General features: G+C 37.1%; 2 protein-coding genes across 3 annotated transcripts in view; one reads left to right on the top strand and one right to left on the bottom strand.

Moving 5' to 3' along the window:
- Positions 1 to 16,016, bottom strand: part of IMMP2L (inner mitochondrial membrane peptidase subunit 2) — an 875,599-nt gene that overhangs the window by 466,739 nt on the left and 392,844 nt on the right. The gene's annotated exons all lie outside the window — the stretch shown is intronic.
- LRRN3 (leucine rich repeat neuronal 3) lies at positions 55 to 3,210 on the top strand. Its single transcript, XM_019543386.1, has one exon. The coding sequence runs from the start codon at positions 419 to 421 to the stop codon at positions 2,543 to 2,545; it is 2,127 nt and encodes a 708-aa protein (XP_019398931.1). The 5' UTR covers positions 55 to 418; the 3' UTR covers positions 2,546 to 3,210.

Here is a 16,016-nt window from a genome sequence, read left to right on the forward strand (position 1 = left end):
TAAATTAATTTATAACCGTATAGTTTCTTATACTAATTATTTCCTCTTCTTCTATTTTAGGTCATCCTGTCATTCCTGCAAATACTAATCAATCATGGGATTTGAAGTTAATACTATTAAATAAATGAATTGCTTAATCTCTTATGATCATCTATACATACTTCATCTTCACAAAGCTTATCAGTGTTATGTCATCAAGGAGAGAGTGACCCTCATATCCACAACATGTCTATTATCATTGGACAAGGTGGTTGCAAGGTTTCCACTTATTTTCAGGAAGAAAGTTTTTTGCTTTTTTGGCAGTCATCACTTGACAAATGCAGGTGTTTGCTTTATCTAATGGCCAGCCCTTAATGAACTCAAAACAAGTAACTGGAATTTTTAAGGGCCCATTACTTTTGTGAAGACTTGAGCTAAGATGAAGGACATGCCACTCAAAATTAATTTTCTACTTGGCCTAGTAACCACTGCACTAGTACAAGCGGTAGAAAAAAAATTGAACTGCCCAGAATCATGCACATGTGAGGTCAGACCTTGGTTCACACCAAGATCTGTCTACTTGGAGGCTCCAACAGTGGACTGTAATGATTTAGGCCTTTTACATTTCCCAACCAGACTGCCTGCTGACACCCAGGTTCTACTTCTACAGACTAACAATATTGCAAAAATTGAATACTCAGTAGACTTCCCAGTGAACCTTACTGGTCTGGATTTATCTCAAAACAATTTATCTTCAGTGACCAATATTAATTTGAGAAAGCTTCCACGGCTTCTTTCAGTGTACCTGGAGGAAAACAAACTTACAGAACTGCCTGAAGAATGTCTCTCTGGACTCAGAAATTTACAAGAACTCTACATTAATCACAACTTACTTTCTACAGTTGCACCAAGAGCTTTCATTGGCCTTGATAATCTTCTCAGACTTCATCTCAATTCAAATAGCCTGCAGATGATCAACAGTAAGTGGTTTGAAGCTATTCCTAATCTTGAGATTCTCATGATTGGAGAAAATCCAATCATCAGAATCGAAGATATGAACTTTAAGCCTCTTATCAATCTGCGCAGCCTGGTTTTAGCAGGCATAAATCTCACTGAAATACCTGATAATGCTTTGGTAGGCCTTGACAACTTAGAAAGCATTTCATTTTATGACAACAGATTTGTTAAAGTGCCCCATGTTGCTCTTCAAAAGGTTACAAATCTTAAATTTTTGGATTTAAATAAGAATCCTATTAACAGAATACGAAGAGGAGATTTTAGTAATATGCTGCACCTAAAAGAGCTGGGAATTAATAACATGCCTGAACTGATTTCTATAGATAGCCTTGCTGTTGACAATTTGCCAGATTTGAGAAAAATAGAAGCTACCAATAACCCCAGACTATCTTATATTCATCCAAATGCATTCTACAAGCTGCCCAAACTGGAATCACTCATGCTCAATAGCAATGCACTTAGTGCCCTGTACCGTAGTACAATAGAGTCTTTGCCTAACCTCAAGGAAATCAGCATACACAGTAATCCAATTAGATGCGATTGTGTAATCCGCTGGATTAACATGAATAAAACCAATATTCGATTCATGGAGCCAGAGTCATTATTTTGTGTGGATCCTCCAGAATTTCAAGGCCAGAATGTGAGGCAGATACACTTCAGGGAAATGATGGAAATCTGCCTCCCACTAATAGCCCCTGAAAGTTTCCCATCTACTCTGGATTTAAAAGCTGGCAGCCATGTTTCTTTACACTGCAGAGCAACAGCAGAACCAGAACCTGAAATCTACTGGATAACACCATCAGGTCAGAAACTTTTGCCTAATACTGCTTGTGATAAATACTACATTCATTCTGAAGGAACATTAGACATAAGTGATGTAACTCAAAAAGAAAGTGGCCTTTATACATGCATAGCAACTAACTTAGTTGGTGCAGATTTAAAATCAGTTATGATTAAGGTTGATGGCTCTTTCCCCCAGGACAGTAGTGGATCTTTGAGTATAAAGATAAAAGATGTAAAATCTAATTCTGTTCTCGTTTCATGGAAAGCAAAAGCTAAAATTCTGAAATCCAGCATCAGATGGACTGCTTTTCTGAAGACTGAAAACTCTCAGGCTGCACAAAGCGCTCGAATTCCATCTGATATCAAGGTATATAATATAACACATCTAAATCCATCCACTGAATACAGAATTTGTATAGACATTCCGACTATCTACCAACAGAATAAGAAAGAATGTATCAATGTCACCACAAAAGGACTGGATCTTGAAGTGAAAGATTATGAAAATAGCAACATAACAGGATTCCTTCTCTGCCTTGGTTCTCTTTTGGGAGTCATCTGCATGGTGTATCTCTACAGTTGCATCTCACAGGAAATGAACTATGATATAGGACGCAGTTATTTAAGGAATTACCTGAAGAAACAACCCTTTTCATTCAATGAGCTTTATCCTCCTCTAATCGGTCTTTGGGACACAGGGAAAGAAAAAAGCACAGCACTTGAAGTCAAAGCAACTGTAATAGGTGTTCCACGTAATATGTCATGAAATACCAATACTACAAAATTAAATTTCTGAAAGAAAAAGCACAAGACTTTGTGCTAAATATTAAGGCAAAAAAGTATTACTCTTCAGAATTCAGAAGACCAGACTCTGCTGCTGCTGACACAGAGGAATATGTACTGATTCAGCATAAAAGAACATTTTTCACTCACTGGCTTCTACGAGTATTGTGCCAACCAAATACAATTACTCAATTTTCTAGAACTTTTGTGTGACTTTTGAGTCTGGAAAACAGTGCAAGTAGCTAAGAACATTTTCTGTATTTTTTTTAATTATGTAAGAGTAGTGGAACTGAGCAATACCTCCTCCTGTGTTGTATTACACACACTAGCCACGAGTTTCTGCAGTGACCAGATAAATTAGAATTGACACATGGTGTAATGAAATGGACAAATTCTGTAGAGTAGACACAGTGAGTATGTGAAACTTTTTTATGAAGAAAAATACATTTTTGATTACAATCAAAATAGTTTTTGGCTTGTTTGTTTCTATAAAAAAAGGAATTCTTCTTGAAGCTCCTGCCATTTTAATATCTGATCAAATATCTAAATATATTCTGTTGAAATGCAGGTCTGACTGCATAGGAAAGTTTTGCTGTTTTTTAGGCTGTAAAATTGCAATAACCACACAATAAATACTTTTATAAAGTACTTATCCATATCGTTAAAAATTAACAACTACATATTTTCCTTTCACTCATTAAGAAGGGGAAAAACCCAAACAACTCAAGCCTGATAAGGAAATTTACAATGAGATATATTACCACCCATTCAGATTTCTCTTTTTACCTGGAGCCTGAAAACTGAACATAATTATTAGACTCAGGTATTATGCATCCAATATCTTGGCTGCAATAAAAAGCCTAATGTAATCATTAATAATGTCTAAATATTAGGCTGCCTGTTACACAGAATAATCAGTCTGTGTTAACAGTCTTGATCACATATATCATCTCTCTGTGGGCCTCCACACTCCTTTCCAGAGATGACAAAAATCAACAATTGGTATATTAATGTCTTCAGCTTTGAAGATATTACATGCAAATAACTGGACGCCATAGACTACATTAGTTGGACTGAAATGAAATAATTTGCTAATTCCACTCAAATTGGGTTTCATGGCAAAATTCTTATTTTGTTCATTGGGAGTAGGAAATGAGCAGTAAACATTGCCAGAAACAACCCATGCATTGTTTCTAAATTTAAATTCTACGAAGATCAAATATATCTGATATTGACTGTCTCAGCACAAAAGTCCACTAGGTATGACATGTAAAGGAGTGCTGACTTCTAGTTCAAGAATGACATGAAGAAACAAACAGGAAAACTGCTAATTACTCCAAAAGTGGCAGGGAACTAAGCAGAAAAAAAACACAGCTACCCCTGAACAACTGAATAACAAAAATGAATATATGAATGAGTAGAGCTCTTATATAATACACTAAAATTAGTTTTTAAATACATTTTAATATTAAAACCTCACAATAAAATTGTTTTAATCCTCAAGAACTCATCTACAATAAATTTCTCTCTGGATCTTGAATACTGTGGACAGTTCTGGTCCCCACTTCTCAAAAAGGATGCAATGGAATTAGAAAAGGTACAGAGAAGGGTAACCAGAATGATCATAGGCATGTAGCAGTTGCCATGCCAGGAGACGCTAAAAAGGCTAGTTAAGATAGAGGTCTATGAAACCAGGAAGGACGTGGACCAAGCAAATAGGTAGGGCCTGGTTTAAGTCATGGGCCCAGCTTGCTAACATCATAGCCCAATTGTGGTAAGGGCTGCCATTTTCACACCCAAATCATGGTGCACACTCCCCAACCTTGCCCCCGAACTGGCTGAGAGGGGAGGTTAAGGGACAGGCAGAAGCTGAGGCCTTGCTTCTAAGGCCTCTGATTGCTACTGAAAAGCACCTTCCCTCCTTCCCCCGCAACCTCACTGAAAGAGGCAGGACCAACAGTAGTGGACCATCTGATCTGTGTTTTTGACAGGTAGGAAGAACATTCCCTTTTAAAAAATGCCACTCTGCTCTGCTGGGCTCCCAGCCAATTGGCAGTGAGTCTGAGCTTAGAAGCTGCTAGCTGCCTTGGGGCAAAAGCCCTGATTGTTCACAAAGTCCCAGAATACTAGATGGGGTTACCTGCTGAAATCAGTAGGTGACAGGTTTAAAACTAACAAGAAAAAGTACTTTTTTGTGCAACACATAGTTAACTTGTGGAATTCTTTGCCATAGGAGGTGGTAAAGGCAAACAGCATAACCACATTAAAAAAAAGGACTGTATAAATTCATGGATGATAGATCTATCAATGGCTACTGAACACTATAGTTGGAGATGTTTCCCATAGCATCTCTAAACCAATAGCAGGGAATAACAGGAAGAATACTGAATAGGAGATGGATCACTCTAGAGACTTCATAGATTCCATAGATGTTAGGGGCTTGAAGGGACTTTGCAGAACATCAGGTCCAGCCCACCTGCACTTGGGCACCCAGCTCATTGCTCTCCCTCAGAGCATCGGAGACAGGACACTGGGCTAGATGGACTGTTAGTCTGAACCGGTATGGTACTTCTTATGTTCTTAATCAATGGCAGCATTTTTATAGTCCAGAAGCTAAAGTTATAATACTTTCCTTTTAATTGTTTTTGTGTCAATTTGTGATATGTTTGTTGCAACCTGTCAAAATAGCATTCACTTAAAAACATTTCTAGTACAGAACAGTCATCTCATTTTATCTATTACTAATGAATAACTTAAATTAGAGAATGCCATCTTAACATGAAATTAAGTCCTAGCTGTTTCTGAAAATACATAAATATTTTTAAACATCTTTAAAACAGAAAGAACACTCCTGTACTAATTCTAAATTACCCCCAATTTGGATCTATATAAATTCAATATGTTTCACTGAATACCAATTTTACAAACCTGATGAATCACTATCACACACAGGTTGACATTAGAATTTATCAGCTAGACTTGCTCATACATCATGTAAGATTTCAGCACTTTGGACAGAGCACTTAGAGCCAAGCTATTTATCAAAATATAGTAGCAGATGTATAACCTACTATAAAGCAGGTACTGTATAGGTCAGCAAGAACTTGTTCATGTATCTTGTATGTTTGTCTTCGGAATCTAGCTACATTTAGAACCTGTTACTGATATAACTCTGTAGTAAGACTCTCATTTGTTTCAAGTAACAGTAACTCGACACAATGGTTAAGAAGCAGCACACCAAATGCATACCTAATGGTGAGCACTGAAACGAGAAATTATTTTTGTTTCAGCTGAATAAATACAGCTGTTCATAATGAATCATGTTAATTATTATATTTAAAAATGTAGGCTAGTTTGTAGTAATACCGATGCCAATCATTCTGTACCTTACAGGAAGATCATATGAAATCACACTTAACATATTGAATATAGACTAATTATTGATAACTATTTGAATACAAAATATTTTACACATCCTGTTATAGCAAGAAATATAATTTATTATATAAAGTGGCTTTACCACCAACCTCCCATAAAACCTTAAAGAAATCACTATTACACCACTCCACAGACCACCTTTTTCATATCTGAAAGAGGACAATGAACCTAGTTTCCACTGGAAAACACTTGACTACAAGCATTTCTGTAAAAAAAAGTATTATTAAATAGTGCCATGCTTTCCTACTCATACTTCTTTATATTTCCATTGTTAGCAATACAAATGTTTCATAACCAAGATGACTTCAGGACTTGTCCGTGAGATCAGCAATCCTAAAGCTGGAATCTGTGGCCCTCAAAAATCTGTGAAATTGTATTTCTGACATGAAGAATTAATTTTTTGAGAACCAGCCCCAGCAGCCTAGGGGAGGGGTGGAAATTCAAGTACCAGTAGCTGAAATGCGCCATCAGAAATGTTGCTGTTACCAACAAAATTCTGAATGTAGTGCTTCAGGAACCTAGGCTTTATATAGCAACTTTTAGGCCTTCCTCATAAAAAGACCTCAAATAGATTTGGTTGAATTTGAATTAGATACAAAAAATACTATATGAATTCATTCAGCATATAGACAATATACCACATGTCTAATAATGCACTGTACAAAAAAATATTATTTGAGGTATAGTGCAGCCTGTGTAATAAAAACGGAAAAACACACATCCATCAGGGTAAATACATTTAAAACTGATATAGATACAGATTTTTTTTCTATTAGAAAATGAGGAAAAGGAGTTGTAGACAAGTCCTTCTCACAGGACAGAACCTAAAATTAACAATTACTACTGAGCTTGTGGAAATAAGTGTCTAATTTATGCTGTTTGAGTTCATTCTATAACTGTTTAAACAAAGTGACACTTTTCATGTATTTAGCCAAGTAGCAGTAAAATATCCATCTGGCCATGCTAGACTGGCCATGCTAGACATCTGGCCATGCTAGACTTTCAATATCTGGCCATTCTAGACTTTCAAGAGCTGTCATAACAGGACATAAAATTTTTGGAATCTGAGAAAAAATTCCTCACATTCCTCAGATCCCATCATACATTTAGGCCTCTAAAACTGAGCTGGGCAGCCAGGCACTGGGAACACCAATGGATTTCCCATGCACTAGCAAATCTATACAAGCTCGATGATGGGCTGTACAGGTCCACACTCATGGGGAGATGACGGGTTCCCTGAGCCCTGGCAAATTTAAAGGCTAGCTGTGCAGTCCAATCTGGGCACAGCATGACTTTAATATGTTCTACATTCAAAAGTAAATGCTACGAAGAAGTTCCACATTTAATTTTTGTGGCCTGTTTGCCATTTTTTTTTATCATGCGATGGCTTGGTTCAGTACACTGCACAATGAATGTAACATCTGTCAGGGGTCTCTGGTAACACTTCTCCTCCTTAGGCAGTTACTACATTGTTCTAAGTTTACTGGTGCAACATTAAAATGTTAACTATTATTTGAGTGAGAATCAACATTTTTATAAAGAAATACTGAAATTTTTACTTCCAAATCCCAGCTTTCTAATGATTACATTTATTTCAAAAATTTATGTATAGTAGCATATGATTAAATGCAACTTGTGGGCCAGAAACTTCAGATTAAAGCCAAAGGTTTTTGCTAATAGTTTGCTATATTTCCTAAAAATAATTCTAATATAGATCTCAGGAAAACAGGGAAATACTCAAATGTGTAAGTGATGTGCTCTGCCTGAATTTCTGCTGGATTCAAATGCTGTAGGAATCCAGCAGAAAATGTAGGAATCTTGCAAAAAATGAATAGCAAATTTTTAAAAGGGACCCAAGAGAGGACACACTTCATAGTGACCTTATAGGATGTGTAGAATGGAGAGAGAAAGAAGATAGGGAGAAACAGTCATTCAGGCGCATCCCTCATTCCCACCCGGCGACTCAACAAGAGGAAATCAACATTAGGATGTTTACAGTGATAGCAAGTAAGTGTATGAGACAGGAACCTCTAAAGAGGTTCATCGCTGCTAAGACTCAACTTGCTAACAATGTCAAGGCTTCTACAGAATTGGCTGTGGTTCTAGAAATCTTGCATACCCCTGCATGTAAACTGATGGGGGTTCTAACTTCAAAACCACGCGCATGGAAGCCCAAGTCTCTTCAGTGTTCAAACTAACCATCCTCCCTTTTTCTGCTTTGGAAACTTGGAAGTTACCAAACAAAATGAGGTCACCATTCACTGCCCCCACATGCTTCCATTTTCTTTGGAACCCCTTCCAAAGTTGTTCTCCCTCCTCAACCCCCTCCCAACCCTGATGATCACCTCTAACCAGCTTCACTATTATCCATCCCCCACCCTTCCATCCCATGCAACTATCTAAACTCTCTTCTAAATTCTCCCCTTGAACTTAAGTGTTTCCTACAAACTGCCTACAGTCATGTCTACATTGTAAACTTCAGTGCAATTTAGATGTACCCATGCTAGCTCTGAAAAAAGAAGCAGCACAGAGCTTAGAGTCAAGTAACTTACCCTACTGGGGTATATGTATACTGCAGCCCAGTATGCTGGTGTAGACCTATAGCAGGTCCACAGGAAAAGAACACCAAATAGTCTTCAATAGAGAATTCTGGGGCTTGGAGAGGATGCAGGGAAGCTGGTGAGAAACATCACAGCTAAGATCAAAGATGGATAATAGTGCTATTTTATTTATGCATTTTCTCTAGAAAAAAATCACTTGTAACCAACTTCAAAGAAGATTGTCCTGTGTAAATGAATGGACCTGATAAAATTAAAGGGAGCTATACATGAGTGAGATGCCTGGTCCTATGCATTCTAATTAGATTAACTGACTCTGCTGGAGCACTCTAATTAGCACACTCCAGCAGCCTCAGTGTCATATGTATTCAGTGTCCCTGCATTTCAAAATGGCAGTGGGGCACTGAATGAGCTTTAGTTAAAGCACCCCCATCACCATTTTGAAGTGTGGGACACTGAACACACAAGATGGCATTGGCGTCTCTTGTGAGTGGCCTCGTGGGAGCCACTCTAATTAAAAAGCCCCCACTCTCGAGCACGTGTAAAGATGCCCCAAAGTCTCACACTTTCTACATTCAAAATAACATCTGGCAAAAAAAATAAGAGGAACTTTGTAACTATGGTGAATTCCACTTTTTTTTTTTTAATAATGCATCTAAATTTGAAGAAGGATCAAGTGATTAACTTCAATTCATATTAAAAGGTTTTTTCCACTAGGCAAAGGACTAAACTTTCCCTGCTTAACTGAAGACCTAGCTCCCAGCACTACTTTATGCCTTTTTAAAATGAGAAACAACAATTTAGTATTTCAGCAATACAGAACCAGATCCTTTTCTAGGACTCTGATGGAGCGACAATGGTATGCAACATTGACACTGGTATGCAGCATTAAAAATGTAATCAACTCTAATCTTTGGTCCTAGCCATTAGATCTTGTTTAGGTAAATTCAGTGAACCAAGATTTATTTATTTCTAACTCTACTTTTCTTTCTGCTTGCCTGTTTACTCTCCTCGTTCCTTCTTCTTTTCAGTAAAAAATGACAAATAAAATTTCTGGCAACTTTAGATTCTAAGAAACATCTCTACTTAGGGTGTCTTATTTCAGGAATCTCATATTCAATTTAGCTCCAGATATAACCTCGGCTCTAGATGTAATCTTCCCATTTTTCAGGCCAAGATTCATTTGTTTTGGGGTTTTAGAGAAGCAGGCTCAATCAGGCTTATAATAGAAATTCAGCAGAAACCTTAGTTATACAGTGGTTGCTGTCTCTCCCTTACTTCATATTTACACAAGGATTTTATGTAACATGCCCTAAGTGGTTCAAGTTCATGACTTTTCTGAGTTCCGTGAGATTATATTACTGAATTCTTTCATGCACGGTGAGCAATTCAGACAGTACTTGGAAATGCGTAACCTCCAGATTGTCAAGGTAAAAGAAAAAGAAGTGAATGTCACACACAGCAAACTATGCACTAGAAACAGTGTGTATTTTAGAATAAGTCTATATTATATGGCCTGCAAGTGTACAATTCAAGATCACTTTGGCAAAATTTTCATAAGAATGATCTATATTTAAATATAAATTATCATATTATCTACTTACTCTTGTTTCAGATGCATATTTATTGTATCCCATTGTAAACATAAAACAATACCTAGTTACATTTCATTTTCTTAATGAAGAATGTGAATGTTACATTACAGCTTTCTTGTTTTAGAAACCCAATACATTAAAGCCACTCATGACTTTTCAAAGTGGCAACTAATAGGGCCTGAAGCGGATTTTCCTCATCCTGACATTTGACAGCAAACATCATTCTAGCACATGGTACCAACCACAGAAGTGAGAGCAGCAGCTGCTTTTGTATATCAGAAGTGACAATCCCCAACCATAAGTCTGAACAGATTTTTTTATGCATTTTTTCCATACAAGTGTAATATCCTATTTCTTTCAGTCAGGCAAATGTTACTATGTTGAAAAACAGAGTGTTTTAATCATAAGGCTTAAGAATTTACTTCCTGGTAGGTGCATTTCAAACAAACACTGGTATGTAGTTGAACGAACACAGCTAAGATGCTAACATATATTGTATACATATTTACAGCATCTATTTCAAGATATAAAGGCAAAAAATAACTCCAATTACTACATAAAACCTTGAATTAGATTTTAAAAAAACCATGTCTACAAGCCCCAAGAATATATGTCCCTTTCAATGTAGCAGCATATTTTTCTATTAATCAGTAATAAAGGTAGTTGCTCACAGAATTTGTGAGCAACAGGAGAATTTAGGGGGACCATATCTCCAAAGATACAGATAGTTGAATGGAATGGAATGGAACACATCTGTGGAAGGCTTCTCAGCTCAACCATTAAGTGCAACCACAGGAAATCTACAATCACCTTGGGAAGAAAAATGACCCTTGTCTGGGATTCTGTATTGAAAAAGAATGGTCTGTTAAGGCAGAAAAAAATGTTTTGCTATCTTCTCAGAGCCAACACACCAAATGCCATCTGGAAGCTGGTTAGACTTTCAAAGTCAATGGGCAAGGATCCACTGGTAATGGTAGTTATTAACAGTAATGTCCGTGCTTCAAAAAACCCTAACAGACTGTACACTGCTTCAGAGAAGCTGGAAGAATAATGAAAGATAAAAACTAATTAAAAATCAGTAATATTTTATGTACAAGTGATCATGACCTGATCTCATTTGTCAAGTGCAAATCAAAAAAAAAAACCCAAACCAAGAACATGAATATGCACACACATGTAGACACATACAGACACACTTATGCACTTATTTTAAAGGCCCAGTTTCAATAAATCTGAGTCAAATCACTCAGGGAAAATTTAAACGGGGCGGGGGGGGAATAAAAATCGGGAATTTCCTTAGAACGTTTCACTACAGTCCCCCAAAACCCCAATCACAACAGATTACTAAATGAAAATAGTAGAACTGTTAACGGAAAAAAACCACAGACATTTTCCCTACATATTTCTGTTCTCCAATTGGGAAAAGGCCAGATGATAAATATAAAGGATGATGATACACAGTTTGTTCCAACAGTATTTCAGGAGGATGTTAAACAGCAGCCACTAAACCTGGATATTTTTAAATCAGCAGGTCTATGATAACTTATATTAAAGGGTTTTCAACAAGACTTACAAGGTTCTTTTCTGGACTGTTAATGGTCTTAGAAGTCTGGTCTGGGATCACAACCTCCCTCCCTGTTTTCTGGCTGTTTCATGGTGCAAATGGATTGATTAAACACTTGGTATATATCACAGCTATCATATTAGAAGGATGGGGGAAGACAGGTAACTGCCTAGTCGCTTTCTATGCATCACTTCCTTTCCTTTTTATCTATTCATTCCCAATACGTTTTTTAAGTTTGGCTTTTTAATATAGTTAAATGCTCTCAAACAGTATGACTGATACTTGCTCTCTAGTTGAATATACCATATCTAAATGGATGCCAACTATCAAAGCTAGCTCCTATTGGAAATATATAAAATCCGATTAACATTGTCAAATTCTGGTTTACTCCAAAATGCATGCAAAACAAACTGCTCTCCTGAAGACGGTAAAAAGAGCAACTCTGATAACCATCCTACACCCTAAAAAAGGATGATATTGATGTTAGGACCAAGACAGATTTCTGCAGGTCCTTGGCAAAGCCTCTTAATTACTTTTAGCTTCATTTATCCATCTGTAAAACTGGCATGAACATTATGAGCCTTATTTCCCTAATGTTTGAGAAGAAATTGATTAGCAGACCACCATCACCCCCAGGGATTCAAATTCCTCTTTGTAAAAATAATGCAAAAATATAACGTAATCACTTCTACTTCAAAGAAGCATGAATGCATGTTTGACACTGAGATTCTTATGCAATTATCAAATATTACTGTATGGCATCCTGTGTGTTTACAAACACACAAAAAACATTTTCCACACTCAGGAAGTTTCATCTTGTTAACCTAGTTTGAATGATCCATGAGAGGGATGTTTCTGTGCGTCCTTTGGATACAGGAACTCTGGGGTACCTCGAATCCACAGGCAGAATCTGGTCAGATGTTTCAAAAGAAGTCATAAAATGCCGCAGTGTGATTGGTGCTATACTTTATATACTACGAGTGGGAAGTTCTTCTTGATTCCTGTATCTAGCTGGTGGCCTGAAGCAAGAAATGTGATTTTCATTTGGCCTCTATATGAAAATATTTTTATTTTAAAATAAACCAGATCCTTTAGAAACCCAGTCACAACAATTTGATACTAACCTATATATTCCATGGTTTTATCCATGCTGTCTTATAAACTGATTTTATTTAGGGTTTATTTTTGTTTTTGTTTTTTTTATACTGAGTAATTCTTTGTTCTCTTACTCTATAGCAGTGTGCTCAACCTTTTCAGGGTCAAAGTGCCCCCCTATCACTTTTTTAAAATGTTGGTGCTTCTTCAACTTACCTCAGTGCCTCTCAATTGGATGTTGCTGCATCCAGGTAGAACTACTCCATGCCTGCTGAAAGGCTAACCAGGGAAAGGCTCTGATGTGCACATGCTCCTGCTGCATTAAGGCTCTCTGATCAACTTAAAGCAGGCAGGAGTTGTTTTGTGATGTGTAGCCCTTCCTGATCTAACCCACTTAGGCCCCTCTCAGAAACAGAGGCACATTTGTGGAACTGGCAGGTGCACTTCTGTTTTTAGGAGAAGGATTGGAAGGGCTGGACCAGGAAGGACTCCTGCTCCTGAGCCAGCTCTTGCCTCCTTTAGGCTGATCATAACCCTAATGCAGCAGAAGTGTGTGGGGCAGTTTTACTTGGCTAATCCTGTGGTACCCCTGAGCTGGGAATCGCCACTCTATAAAATGGTATTTAAAGGAATAAATTAAATGCATCAGATTAAATTCTATTTACAAATAGAAGTAACCCAGGATTCTGAAGAAACTGTTCATAGGATGTTTCTACATGAAATGCTTTACTGTGCAACAGATTAGTTTACTACACAGTAAAGCATCACCATCAATAAGTGCACAGCATTTACTGGCCACACCTATACGAGACATTATTGCACATTTATTTAGTACTTGTAAGAACTAAATAAGAACAAGTACTAAATAAAAGTACAGTAACCCAACTTATTGGACTGTAGCGCTGGTGAATGCCTTTTTTGTGATGCTACTGCGCAGTAGTCTAAAACTATTGCACAGTAGCATCACATCATGGTTTTTGCCATGTGACACTACTGCACAGTCAGTGTCTCATGTACCTGCAGTCACTGTACAGTAAATTAGTCTACTGCCTGGTTGACAAATACCTGTAGATACAGATAGTAGATTTACTGCACAGTAGTGCATGTGTAGATAGCTGCCCAGAAGCAAATTGCTCCCAGGCAGCAGGGGTGGGGGAACTGTTCCCTCTCCCAGGTAGCTGCCTGTCTCCCAGCCCCATGTGCTGATCTGTCAATTGGGTATGGAGCTGGGAGGCAGCTGCCCCAAAGGCAGGACAGTTTCTCCACCTCCCACCGAGCCTAGGCTTGATTCTGGTATACCCTGTCAGCCAGGGACAGGCACCTAAAAGAGCCTGGAGCTCCTGGCTGCTCTAGGGTGGCAGAGTAGAGAAGGAGTAGGCCTACAATGAACTGCTCTTGTTGGATGCATGTGTCGACATGCTCCCAAGGAAAGCTTACTGCACCTTATTTTACTGCACAGTAAGCTTAAAGCACATTAATAGCACACGTAGATGTGCCCACAGACATCACCAATAAATGCATAACAAAAATGACTTCTGAAAAAATCCAAAATCCTTTCATATCTAAATTGCAAAAAAAGGATGGCTAGTGATTAATGGTATTTGACCTCAAACTAAGTGATTGGTCCTATAGTAGTATATGGAAAGTACAGAAAACCTCTATGTTATAAAGCTAAAGATTCTGTTTCTATAACCATGACTTTTTTGAAAATAGAAATGTGATTCTCTATACAAGTCAGGCAATGTCTTTTAAAAGCAATATTTTTGGTGAGTGAAGACTTAAATAATATTACAAAAAAAACCCCTAATGCACTTCCACCTACTTAGCTGCAACGTTCTCAGAGTGTGGTACAAAAAACCCCACTTTCCAATCTTCCATGGAAAGAAATGGATTGATCTTCAAAAATGAAACCTACAGACTTTCAAATGATCACAAATATGAATTATGTTTTCAGATAAACAGACCATAGTGCAAGCTTCTGTTGTGAAAATGTCAGCCTTTACTCACAACTACCCATAGAATTATGAGTCCTCATCAGAGCAACCAAATAAAACCAAGACATAGCTGAAATGGAACTGCCTTCACATACTAACTGTCAAAAAGTATAATTAAGTCAAAGTCTTGTTTTCATGGAAAATATAAAATTGAAAACATTTAATTAAGAAAATCTATCAGGATACCTATATGTGTCTCTAGGACTGTTCACCTGCTTAATATTACACATATTCTTATAGCAGAGTTTTGTAAGCTGCCTGTAAGCTGCAAATTCAAAGCTGTGATACCAGCAGAATTGTAATCATGGACTGAAAAGTCTACAGCCTATTTTGGGTATACATATAGAATTATGTAAATTCTTATTCCAAGTCATGAACTATTTCTTTGTGTGTTTTTTTTCAGGGAGCTAAAGAAGCATAATTTTCTTAGCAAACTAGTAAAAAATTGTCAGTAACTTTTGATATTAAAAGGTACACAACTGTGTATTAATAAACAGAAAATTGTGCGCTCAATTTGCAGTAAGTACATTATTTGTGAGCGTATTTTAATATTTTATACTATATGTTCTTAGTGCCTGAAGCAAAACATTTTCTATCAGTCTAGCCAACCTCTGTCACATAATCCTGCCTTAGATGTGCGATACGGAAACTTGACCACAATAACTACTTACACAATTATTTTCTATGCATAAAATATAAATAAATAAGCTGACTTTATGAACATTTAGTACAATATGAACAAAAGTACAATAAATTTTTCCCAATTCACATTTTTACCTCTGTTTCTTCTGAATGTCAGACAATGTAAATGCAGTTATGCTTAATATAGCCATGAAACACAAAAAATAATAGGAAAATATATTAGGAAGTAGAATTAGAGAGAGCTTAAATTACTACCTCATTATTCTGAGCAATGAAAGTGCTGTGTCAAAAGCAATTTGATCTCCATTATCTTTGACCCTAACTAACTTTTCTGAATCTCTGAGTTGATTTGAAATTGGTGTGGATTTTTGCAATAATGTAGATAAATGAGTGAATAGTGAGTCAATTCAACTGATTCAATCTCAAGTCAGAAAAGATTAGTTTGCCCACCACACCTAGAAGTTAGTTTTTGCTTTTAAAATCATAGTTTCATAGTAGCTAGAGTCGGAAGGGACCTAGGTAGATCATCTAGTCCGACCCCCTGCCTTGGCAGGAAAGAGCACCGGGG

Source organism: Crocodylus porosus, unplaced genomic scaffold, assembly GCF_001723895.1.
Source record: "Crocodylus porosus isolate Cpor-Errol unplaced genomic scaffold, CroPor_comp1, whole genome shotgun sequence".
NCBI classification, from domain to species: domain Eukaryota; kingdom Metazoa; phylum Chordata; order Crocodylia; family Crocodylidae; genus Crocodylus; species Crocodylus porosus.

Coding starts and splice junctions, on each gene's coding strand:
- LRRN3 (XM_019543386.1), top strand. CDS start 419: ATGAAGGACATGCCACTCAAAATTAATTTTCTACTTGGCCTAGTAACC.